The 19,349-nt window shown below is 35.4% G+C and overlaps 1 protein-coding gene across 1 annotated transcript in view; it reads left to right on the forward strand.

The window, feature by feature from the left end:
* Positions 1-17,687, forward strand: part of LOC112602941 — a 127,193-nt gene extending 109,506 nt beyond the window's left edge. The window contains 29 exon segments of the mRNA XM_025351312.1: positions 78-404; positions 493-807; positions 1,144-1,473; positions 1,539-2,156; positions 2,234-2,563; positions 3,001-3,333; positions 3,478-3,792; positions 3,880-4,155; positions 4,992-5,186; positions 5,252-5,605; positions 5,714-5,926; positions 6,345-6,542; positions 6,628-6,825; positions 6,901-7,263; positions 7,327-7,548; positions 7,808-7,999; positions 8,082-8,294; positions 8,384-8,572; positions 8,684-9,277; positions 9,355-9,543; positions 9,867-10,625; positions 11,143-11,511; positions 11,584-11,784; positions 12,066-12,314; positions 12,430-12,668; positions 12,803-13,073; positions 13,391-13,629; positions 15,181-15,370; positions 16,439-17,687. Coding sequence (XP_025207097.1) covers positions 78-404; positions 493-807; positions 1,144-1,473; positions 1,539-2,156; positions 2,234-2,563; positions 3,001-3,333; positions 3,478-3,792; positions 3,880-4,155; positions 4,992-5,186; positions 5,252-5,605; positions 5,714-5,926; positions 6,345-6,542; positions 6,628-6,825; positions 6,901-7,263; positions 7,327-7,548; positions 7,808-7,999; positions 8,082-8,294; positions 8,384-8,572; positions 8,684-9,277; positions 9,355-9,543; positions 9,867-10,625; positions 11,143-11,511; positions 11,584-11,784; positions 12,066-12,314; positions 12,430-12,668; positions 12,803-13,073; positions 13,391-13,629; positions 15,181-15,370; positions 16,439-16,680 — 8,723 coding nt within the window. The 3' untranslated portion in view covers positions 16,681-17,687.
* The last annotated feature ends 1,662 nt before the right edge of the window (positions 17,688-19,349 follow it).

The raw sequence follows: 19,349 nt of genomic DNA on the forward strand, positions 1-19,349 counted from the left end.
TAAACATTATTTATAGTTTTAAATTAAAAAATACTGTCAACTGTATAATAATATATGAATTCAATTAAATTTTTTAGCGGAACCAATTCAAGAAATAATAAATCCTTGTATACCATCGCCATGTGGTCCCAATACATTATGTAAAGAACAAAATAATGCTGGTTCATGCATTTGTCTACCAGAATATTATGGTAATCCTTACGAAGGATGTCGACCTGAATGTATGGTTAATACAGACTGTAATGCTAACAAAGCATGTATGGCAAACAAATGTAAAGACCCATGCCCGGGAACTTGTGGCAGTAATGCTAAATGTCAAACTATTAATCACATACCAATGTGCACATGTTTACCTGGTTATGTTGGCGATCCATTTAAATACTGTCAAATTATACAACCGCAACGTAAGTTTAAGTAGTAAAGCATTATAAGTTATAACAAACGACAATTTTTAAATTAACTAAAAATTTTAACAACTTTTTTTTTTTATAGAAGCTGAAATTGTACCAAGTTATCCATGCATTCCATCTCCTTGTGGTCCGAATAGTTTATGTAGAGAGAATAATGGACAAGCAATTTGTTCGTGCTTACCATCCTATATAGGAACTCCGCCTGGATGTAGACCCGAATGTGTCACTAACGCTGAATGTATGCAAAACAAAGCATGTATCAATCAAAAATGTGTAGATCCTTGTCCAGGAACATGTGGACAAAATGCATATTGCCAAACAATAAACCATCATCCAATATGTAAATGTAGCCCTGGTTACACGGGTAATCCATCAACATATTGCTCCTTAATACAATGTAAGTCTACCTAATAATAATAATGAAAAATTATTTATGAAATTAAAATTTCAACTACATGGTGATAGCTATAGTTTTTAACATATTACAACAAAAAGTAATAGATAAATCTATTTTCTAAATGATACTTTTATAAAATATTACAGTAAAATATGGATAATATACATAATATAAAAAAAAAAAAAAAAAAAAAAAATTGAAATTGAATTAATACATTTTATTTACATGATAAAATAGGGAGTTTTTCAATGCGATATTTATACAATAAATTCCTTTAAACATATTATTAAAAATGTATTTTATATAATTAATAAATATTTTCAAATAATTTTTCAGATATACCTCAAGACACACCTGTTGTTGTTAACCCTTGCTTGCCTTCACCTTGTGGTCCTTACTCTGAATGTAAAGCATATGGAAACTCTCCATCTTGTTCGTGTTTACCAACGTATGTTGGAAGTCCACCAAACTGTAGACCTGAATGCGTTGTCCATGCCGAATGTCCAAGTAATATGGCTTGCATGAGAGAAAAGTGCAGAGATCCTTGTCCAGGATCTTGTGGTTTAGGATCACAGTGCAGCGTAATTAATCATGTACCAATTTGCACATGCCCAACTGGTTATACAGGAGATCCATTTGTCAGCTGTTATATAAAGCCAATCCCACGTAAGTTTAAAAAAATCTTCTGATCAACTCAAACATCAAACTTATAAATATTTTTGTATGTTTAGCTCCAAAGCCACAATATACAGATCCGTGTTATCCATCTCCATGTGGACCAAGTGCTACATGTAATAATGGAATTTGTACGTGCATAGTTGGATATCAAGGTGATCCATATCGTGGTTGTCGACCAGAATGTGTTTTGAATGAAGATTGTGCTAAAGATAAAGCATGTGTGAAAAATAAATGTGTCAATCCATGCATAGGCACTTGTGGAAATAATGCCATTTGTGAAGTTTATAATCACATACCAATGTGCCATTGTCCACCCGGAATGACAGGAAATGCTTTTATCGCATGTCATCAAATAACATTACAAGAACCAGTGATACAAAATCCGTGTTCGCCTTCGCCGTGTGGTCCAAATAGTCAATGTAGAGATGTGAACAATCAACCGATTTGTACATGCTTACCTACTTTCTTTGGTTACCCTCCTAATTGCCGACCTGAGTGTACAGTTAATTCGGATTGTTCTATGAACACCGCTTGTATAAATCAGCGGTGTAGAGACCCGTGTCCGGGAACTTGCGGTATGAATGCAGAATGCCAAGTTGTAAATCATAATGCAATATGTAGTTGTCCACTACATTTAACAGGAGATCCGTTCTCCAAATGCTATTATCCAGGTAAATAAATAATTGATTAATTTTAAGCATTTAATATACTTTTAACATGAAATATATAATTTATTATTTAATTACAGTTGTATCAAAACCACAACAAGATCCAATTAACCCTTGCGTACCAAGTCCGTGTGGACCTTACTCTGAATGCCGTGTAACTGCTAACACTTACACTTGTACATGTTTACCAAACTACCAAGGTTCACCTCCACATTGCCGTCCAGAATGTATTTCGAATAGCGATTGTAGATATAATTTAGCATGCATCAACATGAAGTGCAAGGACCCATGTATTGGTTCATGTGGTTTAAATACTGAATGCCATGTTTATAACCATATACCTCAATGCACTTGTCTTCAAGGATATGTTGGAAATCCTTTCATATTATGTCAAATCCAACAAACACCGCGTAAGGATGATTTGTGTTTCTATCACACTGTCAATAATAATTTGTTTTTAATAACTAATTTGATCTACAACAGCAAACTCCAATACTACGTTCATAATACTTTATTTTACGTTAAGATAATCTATTATAAGTTAGATTTTAAGTATAGATATGAATTATTAGTCATAAGTATATTTTTAAATCTCCATACCTCAGCTAATAAAATTCAGCGTCGTCTCTAGTTTAGTTTTAATTGAATATTTTGATTGATGGTTTGTAAGATTTTTAAAAAATGCATGCTTATAGATTGTTTTGCATGGTTTTATACATTTATTGCACGATTATTATGTATTTGCATGGTAGTTATTTGTTTTATACCCAAGTATGAACGAATATCACATCATACATAATATACGTAAATATTTTTTACTCATAAGAATACATTATCTAAATTATAGCTGTTCAACCAACACCGACATCACCGTCAGATCCTTGTTATCCCTCACCATGTGGGCCTAATGCTAGATGTCGTGTTGAGAACCAGCATGCCATTTGCGAGTGTTTACCAGAATATCAAGGAAATCCGTACGAATCTTGTAGACCAGAATGTCTTGTTAGCTCTGATTGCACAATGAACAAGGCTTGTATTAGGAATAAATGTCAAGATCCATGTCCTGGCACATGCGGCATATCTGCTATATGTTTTGTTTCAAATCATATACCAATATGTTCATGTCCAGAAAGTTTAACTGGTGATCCTTTCCAAATGTGTCACCCAATACCAGTTAGAGGTAATCATCTCTTAAATTCCAAAAAATTAATATTTGATCATTTGTGTCAATGTTTATTTTAACCTATTAAATTTTCATACAACTTATTTATTACTATGATTTATTTTTATCATTATTTAATTTTAATTTTAAATAATTGTATAGATCCAATTCCATCTGATCCATGTGTCCCATCACCTTGTGGACCAAATACTCTTTGTCGCATAATGAATGGTGCTGCTGTTTGCGAATGTTTACAAGGATATGAAGGATCTCCGTCTACTAGTGGATGCCGACCTGAATGTGTGATCAGTCCTGACTGTCCTCGCAATAGAGCTTGCGTGAACAATAAATGTATCGACCCGTGTATTGGAGTATGTGGGTACGAAGCAATTTGTCAAACTATTAACCACAGTCCAGTCTGTTCTTGCCCACCACCCACAGTAGGAGATCCATTCGTTGAATGTAAACAACAACCAGGTAAATTTTATATTATTTTTCAGATTTTCTTATTATTAATTTAATTTATTTACATACAAATATTTTAACACATATATTATCTAACAGCTTTGCCAAGTGACCCATGTAATCCGTCTCCATGCGGTAGCAATGGTCAATGTAGAGTAATTGGAAAAGTCGCATCATGTATTTATCCAGAGTGTATTATTAACCAAGATTGTCCAAGAGATAAAGCGTGTTTCACACAGAAATGTCAAGACCCGTGTCGAGATGTTTGTGGATTAAACGCTATTTGTCAAGTAGTAAACCACAATGCTTTATGTTCATGTCCTCCAGGATACTATGGAGAACCAAAACAACAATGTATAATACAACGATCACCAGGTAAAAAAAATAATGACCAAACATAATGTATAAAAACTATATTTTCATTTTATTATTTCATTTAAAAAAAAAAAAAATTCAAATGTTAATACAAAAAAATAAAAATAATTTTGTTTCCAAAACCTTATAGAAACTACAGTCCTCATCTTATAACATAAAAAATGTTATAATGCATTAACATAACCAATAATCATTGAAAAAAAAAATTATCAATTAACTTAAAATAATAATTAAATAAATATGTAACAAGTCGGTTTATTTAACAAACAATAATTATTCTTATCTTATATTTATCATACAAATCAAAATTATTTAAGTTTTTTATACAGATTTTACCATAGTTGCTTACAACAATATTGAAAGATCTCTTTCTAAATTCTATTTTAAAATTAATATTTTTTAAATTTAAATAATTTTGTATTAACATTTAATTCTTTGTTTATTTTGATGAATATTATAATTATAACTGAAATCAACACGTAAAAACTCATAAAAATACAAATTTATCAAAACATTTTTAGCATAAATATTATTTTAAGTTTGTATGTCATATGTATTATACAAACTTCTTGGTATACAAAAAAAATAACCTCTTAAAAGATATCTTAAATAATGAACTCATCATAGTTCTATACAATCTCTAGTATTTTTTGAAATTACTTCCCCCAAAACACATAATCCTTAACTATATGTGCCTGAAAAATATAATATATATTCTTGGAATTTTTATCATAAGTTGATATCAAGACTTCCAAATTTTTTCAAATGGAAAAATATTTCTTACAATGTTATCAAATACATGACTAATTACTGATGTTCATATAATTCTCTTGCAGAACCTAAGCCAGAATGTACTACTGATGATGAATGTTCCAACGACAAAGCTTGTATAAATTATGTCTGTAAAAACCCATGTCAAGAATCACCAACTACTTGTGCGAGAAATGCATTATGCTACGTTCAAAAACACAGATCAGTGTGTGTGTGCAGAGATGGAATGACTGGAAATGCTCAAATACAATGTGTAGAAAGTAAGCTTCGATTAGCAAAATATGCTTGGCTATAAATCTTAATCTAATTAAAATGATTTTTCCAGTTGGTTGTCGCGCTGATACCGACTGTCCACCAGAAAAATCATGTGTTAACGGAGATTGTATTGACCCATGTACTTACACTCATTGTGGTCTTAATGCACTATGTCGAACCGATGGGTACCACAGAGCTCGGTGTTATTGCCCTCCCGCGTATGAAGGAGATCCGTTTGTAGAATGTAGAAGACCTGAATGCGTAGTCGATTCAGACTGTCCATCAACATTGGCTTGCAGAAATCAACATTGTCAAAGCCCATGTGATTGTGCCCCAACTGCGCTGTGTAACGTAGTAAACCATGTGGCTGCGTGTAGATGTCCACCGGGTTACATAGGAAATCCTCATACGTCTTGTACTTTAAGTATGTATATTTAATGACTTTATATTTTCAATTTTGTATAATACATTGTTGATTTCGTAATGCAACTTATTCATCAAATATCTTTTTTATTACTATTATTATTATTAGCTCCACTTGCTATTCCACCTCAGTGCACAATGGACTCCGACTGTGCTAGTAAATTGGCCTGTTTCAACGGACAATGCAAAAACCCATGTTATGAAATAAAGCCATGTGGACCAAATGCAGAGTGTATTGTAGTCGATACGTTACCTCATAGAACTATGTCGTGCCAGTGTATTCCAGGTTATGTTGGCGATGCCGATATTCAATGTAAAATAGGTAATGAAAATTATTTTTAAAATAAATTAAAATTTAGAAATGTATCACAAACTAATTGTTATAATATACACGTATTTAAATTTCAGCTAATACCTAATAATATAACCAAATATAGTAACATTACTAATTAATACTATATTTTATGTGATTTCAGATTATAGCTGCTTACCTATTTCTTATAAAATATCCTCTAAAATTTATCCATTTTTAGTAACACATCGAAATTTATATAAAAATATTATACAATATAATTGTATGTGCAAACATGTTTTGTCAATCCCTTCACTTCCCTTAACTTTCTCTGTTGTATATAATAAATTATTTAGATTGACTACATTTTTAACAACCTTTTTATTATTACAGATAAAAATAATTTAAATTATTTATGTATAATTTACTAAAGTGTGTTTTATTTTAGGTGTTTCGTCATCGGTAGGTTGTACATCTAATGACGACTGCCAGCCAACAGATTCGTGCTTAAACCGCCAATGTGTTAATCCATGCACTATATCCAATCCTTGTTCATCTACTGCACTGTGCACAATCAATAATCACAAAGCTGTTTGTAAATGTCCAGACGGCCTTTCTGGTGATCCATTCATCAGTTGTTACAAAGGTAAAATAATTTACAATTATCACGTTTAATGAAACACCTGTTTAAAATTTATGAAACTTAATTTCACTTTTAAAAATTATTACAGTACCGCTGGCTTCACCAGAATGTACAACAGATTCTGAATGCCCAAGTTCTAAAATATGTGCCAACCAATATTGTCAAGACCCATGTCAAATATCAAAACCATGTGACCCTACCGCTGAATGTGTTACAATTAACCACCGACCAATTTGTAATTGTCCAAATGGATGGGCAGGAAATCCTCAAATTCAGTGTTATAAACGTAATACATATTATTTTGAAATTATAAATCCTAATGGTAAATGATAACTATAATTTATTTTTCTACATGTTTCAGCGGGTTGCAAGACCGATAGTGATTGTGTATATGATAAAGCATGCATTAACAGCAATTGTTTGAACCCGTGTTCTACTCAGAGTTGTGGTCACGGAGCTGAATGTATTGTGCAAGCTCACAAAGCTCATTGCATCTGTCCGGCCGGTACTCAAGGCTCACCAATGGTGTCTTGCGTATCAGTAGTGTGCCAGTATAATGAAGACTGTGCAGACCATGAAGCATGTGACAGATTAAATAGAAGGTGCAGACCTGTATGTGAACAAGACACTTGTGCTGAGCAGGCAACATGTTTAGCCCAAGCTCATCAACCGACATGTACATGTCTGAATGGCTTCCAAGGAAATCCTTACATCGAATGCATTGGTAAGTTAAACAGAAATATCAGTGTTATGTTTCAGTGTTTGATCAACTTTTAATTTAATACAGAATCAAGAGTACCATCAATAACTCCTGAGTGCACAACCGATTCTGACTGCCCATCACAACATGCTTGTGTAAATCAGAGATGTCAAAACCCATGTACCATTTCTGTGCTTTGTTCACCAGATCAAGAGTGTCATGTTCAAGATACCGTCCCATACAGAACTGTTATGTGTCAATGTAGATCAGACACTGTAGCCACCATTGATGGCCGCTGCAAACCAATAGGTAAACTTTTTGTGATTTCACAACAATTAATTTATGTACTTATCAACTTATTTACGTATTTTAACTACCTATTAAATTAGAGTATGTAGTAAAATATTTAAATACTTAATATTTTTCTAAGAATTAATATTTATTTGAATATATTTTTATAGATTAAACATATATTTTTATGTATACTAAAACAACAGTTATATTTTATTCAATTCATGCTATTTTTCGAACAAAAAATAATAATAATAAATTAAACATTTTTTTTCAGTTCCCATTACCCCCCAATGTAAAAGCGATCAAGAATGTCAACTATCAGAAAGATGTGTAAATCAAGGATGCGTAGAAGCATGTCGAATCGATCCATGTGGTATAAACGCACAATGCATCTCACAAAATCATCAAGCTGCGTGTTCGTGTCCACCAGGATATACAGGCAACCCACACACAGAATGCTCAATTCGTAAGAGTTAACACCTATAAAACGCAATAAACCTAGTTATTGCTTATTTGTATTTGATTACTAACGTTGCTTATATTATTAGAACAATCAATACCAATATTACCACCTTCGCCAGAATGTACGAAAAACGACGATTGTCCGTCTGACACAACTTGTATCAATCAAAGATGTGTTAGTCCGTGCACTTTAGGAGATAGCTGTGGCCGTGGATCATTCTGTCACACTCAAAACCATCAACCCGTTTGCAGATGTCCTAACGGTTATATCGGTGATCCACGCATAGCATGCTCTCCACGTAAGAACTATTTTATACATATTTATGTATTATATTAACACTAAACAAATTACAATATACCTATCAATATGTTTATTTCATGTTAACAGCATCGTCGGTGCCATCCGTTGAATGTGTATCAAGCACTGATTGTAGTGCAGAAGAATCATGTATAAACAAATTGTGCGTGAGTCCATGCAATTGCGGACCCAACTCGGATTGTAAAGTTAATGATCATTATCCTAGTTGTATTTGTAAGCCTGGGTATTATGGAAATCCCCAACAAGGCTGCATAAAAAGTAAGTGTAAACTTTTTTTTGAAGGTATATAAAACTATACTTAACACAGTGACACAGTGTCATCATTTATAAAAATAATAATAATAATGATATAACTTTAAACAATTTCAGTGGGATGTACATCAGATGATCAATGTGCTTATGATAAACAATGTTATAACGGCGAATGTGTTCCACCATGTTTATTGAGTGATCCTTGTGCGCCAACTGCAAAATGTTATGGTGACAATCATCGGGCTGCGTGCCAATGTCCGCCGGGTTACTTCGGAAATCCGTTCGAGAAATGTGAAAGAACTGAATGTACATACGACGTGGATTGTCCGTCAGATCGTATGTGCTTCGACCAGCATTGTATCAATCCATGTACAGAACAACACGGTGCTCCGTGTGCATCAAACGCCATATGTTCTGCCAGAAACCACGCCGCAACGTGTAGATGTCCAGAAAACTTCCCGATGGGAGATCCAAATACTTATTGTGAACGTTTACCACCACCTTTGTTCGGTGAACCAGAATGTAAGATCGATGTGGACTGCGCCAGTCGTCTTGCATGTATCAGAGAAAAATGTGTGAATCCGTGTCAAGAAATTAAACCCTGTTCGAATAGTGCTATGTGCACAGTTTTGGACAGTGTACCAGTTAGAACAATGACGTGTACATGTTCCGAAGGTTGGGTACTCGATGAAAGTGGTGAATGCAGACCAGGTTGGATTTCATGTTTAATAACTATATTTATTTGTTTTTCGAACAATTTTTTTTAAATATATTATTTTATTTTGTAGTCATTGTTTCTTCACCACCTGGTTGTACTACCAACGATGACTGCCCGTCAAACGAAGCATGTCTTAACAGACAGTGCCGTAATCCTTGCAATTGTGGTACAAACGCCCAATGTTTCGTTCAAAACCACCATCCGGTTTGTTCTTGCTTGGAAGGTTACGATGGAAATCCAAACTTTGCTTGTAGAATAGGTATGTAAATTTAAAAACTGGCGGTTATATAATAATATTCAGATCTTAGTACTGTATTGTACTATTATTATTTATTTCAATTCATACGGTTACAAGATCGGTACATTTATATAATTTTTATGATTTCTATAACCTGATTTTATGTTTTTATGTTTGTCAATTCTCTGTTTTTGATCTATAAAATATTATGATATACTATCCTCCTCCTTACAAAGCCATTGGACATCGATATTATCCTATCGTGGGAAATACCAAAAAAATCCCTAACTTTTAGATCGTAATATAATTCAACGTTTCATTAATCATAACTATATAATTTTCAGTGGGATGTAAGAGAAATTCCGAATGTGAATCCGGCAAAGCCTGCATCAACGGGCACTGTCTGAATCCGTGCATAGTGGAAGATCCATGTGGCCCTAATGCCGAATGTTTCACGGTCGCTAGTCGCCCAGAGTGTCGGTGCAAGAGTGGCTATCGGGGTAACCCATACGACAGGTGCTTGGTGATTGGTTGCCACAGTAACAACGACTGTCCCAATGATCGATCGTGCATCAACGGGCAGTGTATCAATCCGTGCGTGTACGAACACCCGTGTTCGTCACAAGCAGAGTGCAAAGTACAAAACCATTTCGCCCTGTGCCGCTGTCCCCCAGGAATGGTAGGCAATCCATATGTAGCCTGCAGACAGGAAGTGCAACCTGAATGTAAGGAAGACGCCGACTGTCCATCACTGTTGGCCTGCTTTGACAGTGTGTGTCGTAACCCGTGCACCGCGCTGGAACCGTGCAAACGGCCGGCCGAGTGCGTGGTAATCGATTCGCTGCCGGTCAGGACCATGATCTGCGAATGTCCCAGCGGTTACGTAAGCAGCGGCAGTGGTACTTGCAAGATCACACCACCGATGACGGCTGTTGCCTGTACCGCGGACACGCAATGTCCATCGGACAGGGCTTGCCTGAACGGTAGGTGCATAGATCCTTGCAACTGCGGGCCGAACTCCGAGTGTAGAGTATGGGACCACAAGCCAGTTTGCTCTTGTCTGGCCGGATTCGATGGCAGCCCGGAGATCGATTGTTCGAGAGGTATGACTGCACATGTCTTTTATTTTTTGTTTACTATAAACTGAGGTATTAAATCATTTTCACTGTACTCAAAAAAAACATAACGAATAATAGAAACCTAATTTACAAATGATAGTTGATTAATAAGTTATGTGTAATAACTAATCACGCATAACAAAATTATTCATAAATAAACTGGTCCCGGCGGTAATACTTAATTTATTAGACTACAATTTTTTCCGTGTCTATCACTAATCAATACTAAACATTTATATAGGTATTAGGATTTATACAAAAAAAAAAAAATCATTATTTCGAGAAAAATGAAATTTTCAATTTTTAAATATTTCAAATCCAGACACCGATTTTTAGTTTAGCTTTTTTATATACTTCTGTAATTGGACACATAATAAAACTTTGTGCTCTACTATTAACAGGATGAAACCCTTCACTTTTTAATTTGTTTACTGTGTCTCACTTATCTCAATGTGAACTTCTTTCGACTGCAAATAAAAATAACTTTTTTTTATACTTTCAGCCGGTTGTCGAAGTGAATCCGACTGTTCTGGTACACACACTTGCATCAACCGTATTTGTGTGGCTGTGTGCGCCGCGGATGGTAGCAGTTGTGGTACAGCGTCCGAATGTTACGGCATCAACCATCAAGCCGTGTGTGAATGTCCTCCGGGAATGGCTGGAAATCCGCAAATAGCCTGCGTGGTTGCCGGCTGTCGGTCGGATACGGATTGTCCCAGCGACAAGGCATGCATAAACACCAAATGTATTGATCCTTGCACCAGAAATAATCCATGCGTCAAGCCAGCTGAGTGTACGGTGTACAACCACCGCACTGATTGTGCTTGTCCACCAGGTTACGTCGGAAACGCCGGAACTACTTGCAAACAGAGTACGTATTCAGAAAACGTCTAAGAGTCAAGTTTCGAAAGGGGAATTAATTTTAAAAACTTTTTTTCTCTAGTCGAAGCCGGATGTCAAAGCGATTCCGATTGTCCATCACAGACGGGTTGCATTAACAAACTGTGCGTGAGCCCATGCGAAGTTTCATCACCATGTGGAATAAACTCGAAATGCAAAGTCCTCGACACCTTCCCGATAAGAACGATGACGTGCGAATGTCTACCGGGCACTCAAGGAAATGCAGCCATACGATGTGACGAAGGTAAGACGTTATTTCAACATTGATTGTCAACCATTTTAGCATAGTAAAACTCTACTAAATATCAAACTAATTAAATAAGTTGTAAATAAATTTATTGACGTTCTGGAAAAAAACTCCTGGAAGCTAACCTATAACACGTTTTTTGTACATCGTTCTAACTCGATTTAATTACTTTCAATACATTAAATATTATAAGTTATAGTCATAACATTTGTAAGGCTTACATCTAAAATATTTTATCATAGAGTAAAATAATAACACGCGTATTTATTTTCTTTCAGTTTCAAAATGTCCGATTGACAAAGGCTACGTGAGAAACGATGATGGAGAGTGTGTATGTCCACCGGGCACAGCTCTGAACCAAGAAGACGAATGCCGTAGGTGTGTAGTCGAACTGGGATACAAGATCGATGAACGCGGCCATTGCGTATGCGCTCTGGATAGAGGATTAATCATCGACGAAAGGGGACGTTGCATATGTCCGACTGAACACGGTTACAGTCTGAACATCTACGGACAATGTGTACCGAGTATGTAGACGAACACTATGCCATGATAATGATATTTAAAACAATTTTTCAATTATTACCACCACCCCCCCTAGTTGATTCACTTTATTGAAACTTTATAAAAAAAAAATTTCAGAAAACACGACACAACTTAGGACGGACTTCCCGAGACCGGACATGGTTGTCACGTGTTTGTCGGACGGAGTACAAGTAGAAATCCACATAACAGAAAAAGGATTTAACGGAGTACTCTACGTGAAGGGTCACAGTAAGAACGAACAGTGTAGACGAGTCGTATCGATGGCGCAAGACTCGTCGCCCAGGACGGAAATATTCAAAGTCAACTTTGGAAATTGTGGACTTATACACATCAACGTGAGTTTAATAACGATGTATTGAGTCCCAAATATTATGCGCAATTTTGTCACCGACGACGAAAACCATTGCTCCTTTACCTAACTATATAATTTAGTCATGTACTAATTGTTACGATTTATCGCGTACAACAGGGCCAGGCTAGTTTTGTACTAGTAATACAGAAACATCCGAAATTGGTGACTTACAAAGCCCAAGCCTATCAGATACGATGCGTGTACAACACCGGTGAACAGAACGTCACGCTCGGCTTTAACGTGTCCATGTTGACCACGGCCGGTACGATAGCGAACACCGGACCTCCGCCTACGTGTCTGATGAAGATCGTCACGCACACCGGTCAAGAAATCGACTCGGCCGAAATCGGTGACAACTTAATGTTACAAGTGGACGTCCAACCGTCGAGTAAGTGTGAAAACGATTCATAAAACATGTTTGAAAATCAATACCGGTCTCGTAGTTATTGAGTACTGACTACCGCGGAATATTATAAAGTCGTCCGTGTGTTTAATTTTATAAGACGCACGACCCTATTGTGATGTATATATAATATTATAAGTTTATATTAGTCATAATTTCTGAAAAGCGTTAAAAAATATTGAAAACCTATGATTAATGTTTTTGGACTCGTGTGGCGCAAACTGTTCGCACGTTGTCGTTTCCGCCACCAATGACAATAATATTATTAACCTTTAGTGACCCGTGCTTGTATTATATTGTAGGCATCTACGGAGGGTACGCCAGAAGCTGTGTGGCGAAAACGATCGAAGACAACGTCGAGAACGAGTACATAGTAACCGACGAGAATGGATGCGCGACCGACCCGACGATATTCGGCGAGTGGGACTACAACGCGGATACCCAATCTCTGTTGGCCGGTTTCAACGCGTTCAAGTTCCCGAGTTCCGACAACATACGATTCCAGTGTAACATACGCGTGTGCTTCGGCAAATGCCAACCGGTAAGTACTGCTGTTAAGTGTATAGATAAAACATGAATAACATTTTCCACCGACAGTGTCCGTCGTATCGATGGAGTAGACGTGTCGATGATCTTGGAAAAGTCTATACCTACCGGATTTGAATAAATTTATCGCGTAAATTCGTAATCATACACTTAATATACTGTGATTGAGACGTTTAGGTGTACTGGTTACTTGGCTAATATATTTTTTTCTTTTTTTCATAACGATTTAATATTTATTTGGGGTGGTTAAAAGTTTATAAATTTCGCCACATTAAAAATAATGTTTCGAATAGTGTAACTGTCACTCACAGTAATTTAATACCTAATGAATTTATTCAAATTATGATTATTTTTATTGTTTAAGTGTATTTTGAGGCTATATTTTTAAACACTTCGACTATTTAAGGAGTATACTATGATAACACAAACTTAATTTTTTCAACCTTCTCCTTTTTATGTACATTTTTAAATGATTTTATTCTTAAAATATTGAACATAATATATATATAATATATTTTAATCTATAGGTATAGCTTATTCCCATAGATAATTTTTAAAAATTATTAAATTTTAGTAGATTAAAAACAATTGTACCCTGAATTCATTATGGATCTAATAGAAGATAGATAACACTTATAATAACTCAGAAATCACTTTTTTGAAAATCAATTAATATAGGTACTATAGGTACATCAACATTTAAAAAAGAAATTATGTTCTTTACAATTTTTATTTTAAAAAATCAAATTAGTAGTATTGCTATTCTAGGTACATCCAACTATCTAAGCTTTTGAAAATATAGTCTATCGAATCTATATTTATCCACATTTGAATTCAAAAATTAAAATTTGAATAAGTGCATAAAGAAAAAAATGTTGGGCGAATATGCGCCTGCAACATAATAAATTAAATTATACAATAAACAGTACAGTAACTCGTTCAAAGACTGCACCAGTTGCAAATTGCAAGCATAATGACTAATGAGACAATGATGACGAATGTGCCTTAAAAATCTATTTATATTAAGTATTATCTAATAGTCACTAGGTACCGACGTTCGACGATGTGGCGACGTGGTAGGGCGAAACAATAACGATTTGTACACACAATCAGCAATCCCCACTGTCATATAATACGCGTTTAATAGGACTATATTAGGAGGTAGGTGTGTAGACATCATGTCTTACCGCCTTGGTGTATATCATACCAAATGTTGATATCGTCGCACACGATCGCCGATAAAAATCATGAGTCTAAATTTCTAGTGCGCTGTCAAATTAAGATCTCGGCTTAGGAAAATACTTTGTCTCGAATGTTCCTATTATTCCCCCTCTTCTCGCTGTTTTTTATAAATGCTTTACATTTTTATCTCAAGCACACGTGATTGATTTAATAATTAGCAAATCAACGTAACAATTAAAGTGTAAGGACAAATGGTTTTTTTTGAGAAGGAGTGCGAAAGTTCCACCTTTGCTCATCCCTAGCCTCTTCGTCAATGCGTTTCTCCGGTGTTTCGTATAACTCATCGAACTGTTGTTGCTTGCAGGTGAATTGCCGCGGCTATAACGCGTTTGGAAGACGCAGGAGACGTGAGATATCTAAAAACAACAACGGACCAGACGACGACGCACTTGAGTCCGCCCAGCGAGGACAGCTGAGAGAAGAGATCACGATCGAATCGAACGCCATTTTAACGTTCGAACGCAGGGAAGAACGACTGATGGACCCGACTGAAGGTACGTTGCACTGCAATTTCATTCGGCTATTATATTATGCACTACATGCTGCAATGTTAATAATATATACGTCATCGTTGGCCTTTGTGCGGGGGATAGATGGAAAGCCCGTCGACGATTTGATTTCTGATAAACGAATTTGTCGATCTCGCACTGCACTCTCGTGTTTTCTCCTCGCCTAATAAGCCGATTCGGTTGACGTCATCGACGGCGAGCGTTATTGCTATCCAATTATACGTTTGACCCACTCTCGTTCACTTTTACTTTCACCGATCTGGCTTATTATCAGTGTAGAACGTAGTAAATATATTTCAATATTTAATTTTAGAATACTATGTCAGAGCACCTGTGAATTTTCAGATCCCACAGGTTGCTGTCCCTTTTTTATCTACCGTTTTTTATTGAGAATTTTAACAGATTTCGGTGAAAATTTATTCTTAAAAATGATGTTACTAAAAATACATAAAATTATAATCGATAGTGACAGGTACCTCACCGACCCAGGTGATTTTATATTTAATTAGTACTTATTCGTCAGTGTTCGGTATGAAGTTGTGTCGCAAACGACCAACATTGTATTCATCAATAAAATTTTAGTGATTATGAACGCAACGTGTATTCATTCTGCACAAATATTACACAAACGTACAAAATAAACTATATTAATATGTAAATATTTTGATACGGCCAATAGGGATAGGGGGCATGGGCGCATGGCCCACTAGCCTCCTTGGCTACGTCACTGATTAAATAAATATATACCTATTTTATTACGTATCTTTTTCGGAAGCTTGAATACAGCTCGATTAAATAAAACCTGTACATTTGTATGACTATATTGTGTCTAGAAAGACGATATATTTCTTTGGGCTTTAGGTCGACACTTATTCTCCGCTAGAAAATACCCAATCTCGGGGAGATCGTCGATATCGTTGGTAAACATTGTGGGAGGGTGAAAAATGCTTATCCCCCCACGAAATCACGACTAGACGACGCAATAACAATTAAATTTATTTTTATGCTCTTGTACTAAAGTTTTTCGTCTTTTGTCTCCCCTCCCATTTTTAGCTCCGATTATTCAACCCGCCGAGGACATTTGCGTGTCAGTCATCGGGCTCATCGTGGCCCTCGTCATCACAGCCCTGCTTGCGCTGGTGGCCGTAGCCGTGGCTGTTTCGTGTTGGCTGATGGCCTACAGGAGAACGCCGAATGTCAACGGTCCACTGCCGCATCCGACTCAAGTGCCGAATCCGATGTTCATGAATCACGACCGGACGTCTTCCGAACCGTCACCGGATTACCTGACATGATGATAACAACGAAGACTAAGACGACGACGATTTTTTGTTTTTCCGTCGTCACAATTATTACTTATGACTTTTATTATTTCACATGAAAAAAAAAAAAAATGTCATACCTATTACCACCCCCTTCCCCACATATAACAGTCGGGTTGTAAGCGCCCAACAAATTATATTATTATTATATTATTTTTATTATTTTATAAATACCTATACACTGTTTTACGACTGTTAATCGTTTGCCATGTTTTGCGCTCGACAAAAGTCTCACGGGCCTTTAATTAGCTGTAGACACTCGTCGCGTTCTGATCATTAAAAATAACAAAAAAATATATTACATTTAAGAAATTACACGGCGTAACAACGACGTGATAATAATCGCAGACTTTGGGTTGGGAAAACGCAACAAAAATGGTACCCCAAATTACCGTAACACAAATATAATAATATTATTATCCGATACTATAACGAGACGACGAGTGTTCCCCGATTAGAGGCCTTTCTGTGAACTAGACGCGATATAATTAGTCAAAACTATTCAATTAAAACGTAAATAATTGTTTCCAACGCACACATTGCGTAATTATTTATGTTTTAATTGTTGTATGGACATCTCTTCCGAACGCTTACGCTGCGAGTTTCGTGGCTTAATTAAATACGTATAGGTATCTCACGCACAGACGTGTCGTCATTAAAAAATATATATTTATATTATACATTTATTAAAATATTTTTGCAATCCGACGACTTGTCGTGCGATAATACATTTTTCTTCGATTAGGTAACGTTAAAAGTCGTAAGCTTTCGGAAGACTTGTTCAATGTTAGTTTTAAGGTGTATGTATATGTGTGTGTGTGTGTGTGTGTGTGTGTATGTGTAATATATTAGATTTAAATTTGTATAATCGTTTTAACATTTTAATCGAATGTTGTGTATGAAAGTGTGATATATAAATAACTATTAATTTATTAACAAAATAAATAATTTAAAAAAAAAAAAGAAAATTAACTTCCTAAATAAACATATTATTATATTATTTTCAGTCATTAGAAAATTGTTAAAAATGACTAATTTTATATACATATATTATAATATTATATATTACTCCTACTTAAATCAAAACTGTTAAGTATTCTTTTCAAGTCATTAATTAACAAATTTAGGCTCTAGAATAAATTTATAATGTGTAATAGTAATTAGCCGTAAGTACCATTTAAGATTGTCTTTTATTGAAATAAAAATACTATAACACTTTAACTTAATATTTCGGTATTGCATTTTACAAACATTGTGTAACAGTTATTTTTTTTTTAGAAATTTAAAATTAGATACTTAGAATTCAATACTGTGTGATAATATTATGAAAATAATAATTAAACGAATATTATGCTTTTTTAAAAACTGTTTGTCACTTATTTTTGTCACTTTGTAATTAGCCGCGCTAATGGTGAGGGGGAAGCAAATCGAGCAACCATCCTATCATGGCCCCCGGGGGCGTCGAAGATTTTAACATTTTTAGTCACACAAAACTTTAAATATAAATTTAAGTTCATACTTTTGCTGGTAAGTATAGTGTATTTAAAAATAGGTACCTATGCGGCTATGTGTTGTATTGTTTAAGTAATGTAGGTACCATTAATATTTCATGATGACGGAGAGGTTAGATCAAATCAGCAATGCAATAGGTTTGGGTGGTACCTACATTCTAAAAAGCATATCAAGTAATAAGTTTCTTATACAGATAAAGGTAATATAGTGTGTGCTTGTGTACCGGCTACCTAAATATTTCAAGCTCATCAATCGTGTGACATTCAGCCGCAGCGCCGGATTGGGAAGAAATTACTTACCGGGCTGTCCACCTAGACCGGCCCAAGTTCCTAAACAATTTTTTTCTTAACCTATCAAATTTTATTAGTAGAGGCATATAACAAGATTTAATTTTTAGACCCTTAAAATGTAAATACAAGCACTACTATACGTATATAGCTGTCATTATATCAAGACAACGATTTTTATCATAGATTACATATTTACATTTTAGAATCACATTTTTGTCTTTTGATGTAGAATAAACTATGGATAAGATATTTCCGCTGATTCAAAATATCGTCAAACCGGCCCAAAATCTTTCGAATTTTTAACGGCTCGCCGGGTTTTGCCCGGTAGCCCGCCGGCGCAATCCGGGCCTACTATTCACAGTAAGCATGCGGCCCATAGGTATACGTATAGCATAAAAAAAACACCCTTTTTATTTTTTTCTTGTTCATTAATGTGATAGGTAAGTATTTTACTACAAAATTGAAGGCTTGCGGCCTACTGTGCTGTAGTAGAACAGTGACACAGTGGCCCGGTCCAGGCCCGATGACATCCTATGACCAATATGCAAATCATTTGACAGCGGTTGTGTTGGAGTTCTTGCAGTTTACGAGTCTATGTGTACTTGTAGACTCTAATCGATGGCGAAAAACCATTAAAAACGAAGCGAAACGTAAGAGTCAACCTAATTATTTGCCGTCACACCTAATTACATACCTACGTATTAGTTCTATCGATGTAATATTGTAATATTATACCTACCTTCTAAGTACTTACTAAAATACTAAATGAAGATGAACATGAATTGCACCGGTGAAGTTGCTAAATTTTCAAAACTTATGGTTAGAAGAAAACATTTTCGT

The sequence above is a fragment of the Melanaphis sacchari genome, unplaced genomic scaffold (assembly GCF_002803265.2).
Source record: "Melanaphis sacchari strain LSU unplaced genomic scaffold, SCAv2.0 Contig92_pilon_pilon, whole genome shotgun sequence".
NCBI lineage: Eukaryota > Metazoa > Arthropoda > Insecta > Hemiptera > Aphididae > Melanaphis > Melanaphis sacchari.